At 51.3% G+C, this 6,993-nt stretch overlaps 1 protein-coding gene across 1 annotated transcript; it reads left to right on the top strand.

The window, feature by feature from the left end:
• Window positions 1-1,581: 1,581 nt before the first annotated feature.
• On the top strand, window positions 1,582-4,870 carry LOC119363241 (probable serine/threonine-protein kinase WNK1). The gene is made up of 7 exons (XM_037628555.1): window positions 1,582-1,892; window positions 2,009-2,046; window positions 2,169-2,396; window positions 2,563-2,783; window positions 2,894-3,051; window positions 3,160-3,583; window positions 3,683-4,870. Exons 1-7 carry the CDS (start codon window positions 1,806-1,808, stop codon window positions 4,636-4,638), a joined length of 2,112 nt encoding a protein of 703 aa, XP_037484452.1. The 5' UTR covers window positions 1,582-1,805; the 3' UTR covers window positions 4,639-4,870.
• The last annotated feature ends 2,123 nt before the right edge of the window (window positions 4,871-6,993 follow it).

Here is a 6,993-nt window from a genome sequence, read left to right as displayed (position 1 = left end):
CGTGAAGCCTTGTCCACGGCCGACACGATGACCCGCGACGAAGAGGAGCCGCCAAGGCCGTCGAGGTACTGGTTCGCGCTAGTTGCGGTGCGGCGACAACGCAGGCCCGTCTCTGGGCGTAGTGGCTGTGCGGCGGCGACGCCGACTCCTCCTTCACATGACACTCGATTTGGATGACGTAGTTGCATTGGGGGCACGACGACTCCACCTAAATGTGGTGGAGAGGCGACGTCGCCTTCTACTTGATGTGATGGCGCAGGGGGGGGGGGGGTCGGATCCTCCTTACTGAGGGCCTGCGGTGGCGAGGGCGGCTCAGACCATTTTCTCGGAGCGACCACTCCGTCAGTAGCTCACCTACCTTGACGGTTAGCGGTGGACGAGGGTGAATCTCATGTATGACCAATTGTGTCCAATTATCTGGTTTCTTTTAAACTGCTTACAAATCTCCACCGTGTTGAAAAATGGAGATGTGAATCTCATGTACGAGTAATTTTATCCAATTATCCGGTATCTTTTTAACTGCTTACAATTCTCCATCGTGTTGGGAAATGAAGATGAACCAGACACTCATACATACGCACATACACTCATTTCTATAAATACACACACGTAGACCCTACTCCTTAAGCACTAGGATTTGAATCCTGATAATAGACTGAGAATATCACTATTCACCTAACTATTCAATCAAGGTTAGTTCACGGCGCTCCCATTGTCCAGCTAAGTAATTTTGCATGGACAAGAACGGACCACCACGCACCATCATGGCCCAAGTGTGTTTGCCGGGGGAGCATAGCATTTAGCAGGGCTTCATCATCATCGGTCAGGCAAACAAAGGGGCCGCTCTCCAACCATTTCCTTTTCTTCTCCGAAGTCAAGAGTCAGATTTGCCTTGTCAAGGACAAGAAAACAAAACCCCAGTAAATTTACCACTACCATTTTCTTGTTCGGTTTGCGCCAAGATCGTCCATTCGTCCTTTTTAATCAGCCGTCCCCTTTCCGGTCACAGAGAAGATAAAAATAAGAAGAAAAGACACCCCCGTTCTCGACATAGTTTCTCCCCCCTGATCTTCTACATCTATACTTTTCCGCGAGCCGTCGTTTTCGGCCATGGGATTGAACAACATTTGGGTCCAAACCAAACATGCTTTCTTGGAAAATCGGGCTGCCTTTTCAGAAATGAATAAAAAAGCAGGGACCGGCCTGCGCATTTTCTAATGTGTTTACAGTTCCTTTTAGAGACGAAGAGGAGCCACGCCATGATCCCGGTCTGATTTATCTGCACCGAATAATTGTGGATTAGTATATTGGCATGGGGTGAGGCTAATTTGACCGTGTCATGATGGAATTGTAGTCTCACCCGACTAGCCAACGACAGTATCTAGGATCCTGTCACCCCTAGTACGTACGTAGCCTTAGTAAATCTCATCTCGTGTGCGGTTAAAAACAGCGAGTTTATCTCTGGCTTTCCATTGATCTAATCTACTCCGATCTAAACTAAACCCATGCTTAGCATTGGGGTAGCCTCATCATCCCCACCCCCCTCCTCCCTCCTCCTTGGCTGCTTCCCATCTCTCTCTCTATCTGCCCACACACACCATGTGTGCCCACATTTCCCTAAATAGGCCGCTCGCTCCCGCGCCGGTCCTCTCCTCCTCCCCCTCCCCCTTCCCCTGCCCCTCCTCACTCCCTATCCACTCCTCCTAGCAGCGCCAGCGCGCCGGCGAGCCAGCAGCTGCCTCCCGGGCGGCGCGGAGCGGGAGCTTGCCGCACTGGTTACGGAGCCGGAGCGAGCCGGAGCTAGGATGATGGGCGCCAGGGCCAACGCTAGCGCCAACGCGGCCGACTGCGGGGAGTACGCGGAGCTCGACCCCACCGGCCGGTACGGAAGGGTACGGCACCACCACCCCCACCACCAACAACAACCTCCCCTCCTCCTGCGGCCGTTTCTCGATTCGTTTCCCTGCCATGCCAGATCGCTGATCCGTTTGCTCCATGCTTCTTGCAGTACAACGACGTCCTCGGCAAGGGCGCGTCCAAGACCGTGTAAGATCCGCCGTCCTCTGCTCGCTCGCTCGCTCGCTCGCTGCTTGCTGTCGGTTCTTTCTTAGCCCGCCGTCGCGCCGGCCGAGCTGACTGCTGACGACGGGCGGCTGGTTTGGTTTCAGGTACCGGGCGTTCGACGAGTACCAGGGGATGGAGGTGGCGTGGAACCAGGTGAAGCTGTACGACTTCCTGCAGTGCCCCGATGACCTGGAGCGCCTCTACTGCGAGATCCACCTCCTCAAGACGCTCAAGCACAAGAACATCATGAAGTTCTACACCTCCTGGGTCGACGTCTCTGCCCGCCACATCAACTTCATCACCGAGATGTTCACCTCCGGCACCCTCCGCCAGTAATCTCATCTAGCCCTCTTTAATGCTCAATAAAGTTGTATCCTTGTACGCTCAATCTAAAGAAAATCTCCTTTCTTTCTGCCCAATTCTAGAAAAGAAGTACCGTATCTTCTCTTCTGTATGCCTAATTGATTGCTTGTGATTTGCTGGTGTGGTGGTGATTAGGTACAGGCAGAAGCACAGGAAGGTGAACATATGGGCGGTCAAGGACTGGTGCCGGCAGATCCTCAGCGGCCTGCTGTACCTACACAGCCACAATCCACCCATCATCCACCGGGACCTCAAGTGCGACAACATCTTCGTCAATGGTAACCAGGGCGAGGTCAAGATCGGCGACCTCGGCCTTGCCGCCATCCTCCGCAAGTCCCACGCTGTTCACTGCGTAGGTAAGCTTCAGCCGATTAGCTACCTAGCATGGAAAAATGGTTTTACAATCCCAAATGGTGATGGTTCTGTGGAAATTTGATGAGGTGGACGTGTCGGATTGTTTGGGTAGGTACGCCTGAGTTCATGGCGCCGGAGGTGTACGCCGAAGAATACAACGAGCTGGTGGACATATACTCCTTCGGGATGTGCGTGCTTGAGATGGTCACCTTTGAGTACCCGTATAGCGAATGCTCGCACCCGGTGCAGATCTACAAGAGAGTGATCTCTGTAAGAAGTACCTCTTGGTTCTCTTTAGCCATTTGCAGCTCTTGTGATTCTGGTGTGTGGCTAGTTGGAAATTGTTTTACTGATGTCATCTAGTGGTTTGGTTGGTAGGGTACTAAGCCTGAAGCTTTGTACAAGGTGAAAGATCCAATGGTGAGGCAATTTGTTGAGAAATGTCTGACCACTGCTTCCGAGAGGCTCACGGCAAGAGAGCTGCTCAATGACCCTTTCCTGCGCATTGATGGCATGGCTCTATGTTCTGGGGATGGGGATTACACCCTGTTGAACAATTACCTTCGGCAGCCCTACCTAAGGCATGCTTACAGTAATGGGTCCGTGATGAGCAATGGGTTCTCAGAAAGCATTGACGAAGGTGCACCGACGGAGTTTGAAGATGACGACACTAAAGCTGATGGCATTGATCTGTTCAACGGCCACGAAGATGAGCCTCTTGGCACTGTGGACATCGCAATCAAAGGGAGAAAAAGTGAGGATGGAGGAATCTTCCTCAGACTACGAATTACAGATGATGATGGTAACACGCAATTTATGATGCCTAAACTCTTTGGTTGAATTCAGTGTGTGAAAATGTTAATTCAGATATTTTGTGAAAACTAATTTCTCATATTTGCAGGCCGGGTACGCAACATCTATTTTCCGTTCGATGTTGAGGCTGATACTGCATTAAGTGTGGCAACTGAGATGATAGGCGAGCTGGACATAACTGACCATGAGGTTACTCGTATCGCTGAGATGATCGATGGCGAGCTTAGTGCATTGGTGCCAGATTGGATGGCCGGTCCAGGCATAGAGGAAGCTCCTGACGCTGCATACTGCCATAACTGTGGATCCAATGTGTCATCATGTGGTTCGCTTTTTGACTACATGTCGTCGAATTCTCGTGGTTGCCGATGTGCAGAACTGCATGGGAGGTTTGAAGAGATCACATTCCAAGCTGCCGATGAAGAGCAATCTGGTTTGCATGACTCAGGGGGCAGCTCTGATGATGGAAGCGCTCAAAAAGAGCAACATGTCAAAGACAAGGAACCCATACGCCTGAATGGGTTCCCAAAGATGGGTAGAAGAGGTCTTTCTGATCGGCTTTGCTTCAGTTCTTTCCAGGAGCGGTCGTGCCCAACCGAGAATTATGAGAGCGACGCCGATCATCAGTCGAAGGGGTTCGACATAAAGCATGAAGTGAAGATGGCCAAGTACAAAGCGCGGAAAATGGCACACCTGAAGAGAGCTATTCATCCATCTCTGGACTTCGACAACACCACCAATGGAGCAAGCAGGACGAAGCCTACACTGAGCAAGCTGGAGTCTTTCCATGTTGGCAAGCACCACAATTTCCGTGTACCGACCTGCCAGCGAAGCCCCGGCACAGCAAGTAGCCCTGGCACAGCAAGCACCGATCAGCATTCAGGCATGAGTAACCAAGTGTGTCCGAGCCCAGGAGCCCAAAGGGCCCTGCGCACCGAGAGCAGCCCGGACTGTATGTTCACAGCCAGAAACTATTATACTGGAGCTCAGTTGCCACCAAACCTCCCAAGAACAAAATCTGTACCCCTAAGCGCCATGGACGCCTGAGATGTTTCGCCATGTAAATTCTGCAGGGAACTGTACATTCCTTTCGTTCTTTATGTATGCGATATGAAAGATAGTCTGTAGGCATGAGGCTGTAATGTGGCTGCGGATTATGCCCGAGCTGTAAACTCTCTTCTGCCTTGTGGTAGACTTGAGATTGAAACGTGGCTGCGGATTATGCCTGAGCTGTAAACTCTCTTCTGCCTTGTGAATCTAGAGGATACCATTCTAGGCTGTTGAGTGTATGCTCCTTCCCTGATTGTCTGTGTGCGTCGTATGATGCTGCAGAGGCTGGGGTTATCCTCTTTTCCAAAAAAAAAAAAAATGCTGCTTCCCTGATAAAGTCTGAGTTTGGTAGCAGGGTCGCTTTGATGCTTGATCTCATTGATATTGCCTTTGAAAGAGCTATGATCTGTCGCTGTACGAAGGATATTTTGCCCCATATCTTGATAATAGATGCCAATGTCCTTGCTGTTAGTTAATTATGCAGAAAGCAAAGTGCCTAAGCTATGAATCAGATCGCCAAGATTAGGAGCTGGAAGAGAAGAGCTCAGTCCTATACTAATACAGCCTAGTACCACATTGACACCTACTCCCTCCGTTCGGAATTACTTGTCGCAGAAATAGATGTATCTAGACGTATTTTAGATTACTTGTCGCAGAAATGGATGTATCTAGACGTATTTTAGTTCTAGATACATTCATTTCCGAGACAAGTAATTCCGAACGGAGGGAGTATGAAATAGATACCCCACACCCCATCTTGCCCTGGTTGCAGTAGAATAAACAGTGTAATCAATCAAAGCTGTATCAAAGGTGCCGACATGGTGCCTGATGATCCAGTTGCCAGATGCCAGCTCGACGGGCAAGGCGGAGCAGGACAAGGGTAGGTCCATCTCCATCACTCCACCGGTGCAGAGACTTATGGAGAAGACCTGTGCAGATCTCATTTGGGGGCTCCAGGACCAGGGGATCTCTCTTTCATGTGGGCTCCGTCTGAGCTAGACAATTTTATGGTCTTGAAAAGCGGTGGTTAAAACACGAGCCCTGCTAAAGTGGCTCACAACAACTCTGTAAAGGCAGGATGATGCTTGAATCCTAGTAGTACATTTATTCAGATAGGCATCCCTTTTCCAGAAGAAAATTCAGATAGGCATTATTATCATGCACGCACCGAGGTTGGAGATGAAAAGCAGCAGTAAAGTACGGTAGCCTTTGATTCGCGTTTAATAATCGAGATCAGGGCCCCAAAGCCCATTGATTAGGAGATAATTATCAAGTTGGGTCTCTACTGCTTGCTGTGCTGCCCGATTGAAAGACGTCCTAGCAGTAAACCGGAGCAACCTTCCAACATGAACATGCTAGTTGATCTGGGAAGTGTTGAAAATATGAGCAAATTACTACTAGATTTAATCCGAATCAACAGAAGATAAATTATGACTACAGTAGCAGAGATTGAACTAATCATGCGAACTAGCATAGTAGATGAACAGATCACATCTAGGGCACATACTAAAACATGAATTCTACCACGATCTCGTACAGGAAAGATAGAATCACATACAGTGCAGCGGGAGCAGCACCGCCGGCGTTGACGTTGTCGCCCATGTCGTCGAGGATGAGGTTGCCGAGGTCGGGGAAGAAGTCGTCGTTCGTGAAGTCGTCGCTGCCAGCAGTCGCGCGAGTGCGCTCCCCAAAAATCTGATCGCCCCTCTCCCGTACAGGATCACGAGAGGCGGGGTTCCAGAGGCCTGCTGTCCCTTCTCCCGGTGCACGCCGAAAGGAGGGATGGAGAAGACTTGCTCGGCGGCGCAATGGTCTGGAACGGTGGTGAGAAACCATACGAAAAACGGCGGCGGCTAGGGTAGATGTGTGCCTAACTATATAGTGCGGGTCAGGTAGGTCGTGGGAGTAAACCCCACGTCCGTGTCGTCACGATCCAAAAAACCCGGAAACGGCATCCGTTAATTATTAATGGACGCCGATAACTGCCACACGTGTGGCAGTTAGGTGGGTCGGCCCGCACGTCCTGTTCGGTGCGGGGACTAATCCGCCCGCATGACGGCGTCCGGGCGCACGAGCCACGACCCGCACGTCCGGTGTGTGGCGCGAACGCCCACACGTCCGGGCGACCCATCCCGCTGCCCGCACAACCCGAACGCGTGCTCGATGCCGCGACCTACCGACGAACCCTATCGCATCAGATCTACATCGTCTCCTACCTCCCGATCCCATCGCGTGCCTTCCCTGGTTGCCATGGCAACCAGACTATATCTGTAGCGGCACCCATCCCCCTCCATCCTACCCCAACCCCTTGACACCACCACCCATACCCCCCCCCCGCCCCCACCCCCACCC

Source organism: Triticum dicoccoides, chromosome 2B, assembly GCF_002162155.2.
Source record: "Triticum dicoccoides isolate Atlit2015 ecotype Zavitan chromosome 2B, WEW_v2.0, whole genome shotgun sequence".
Taxonomy (NCBI): domain Eukaryota; kingdom Viridiplantae; phylum Streptophyta; class Magnoliopsida; order Poales; family Poaceae; genus Triticum; species Triticum dicoccoides.
Note: the sequence above shows the minus strand (reverse complement) of the source record. Positions and strands in the feature narration are given on the sequence as shown.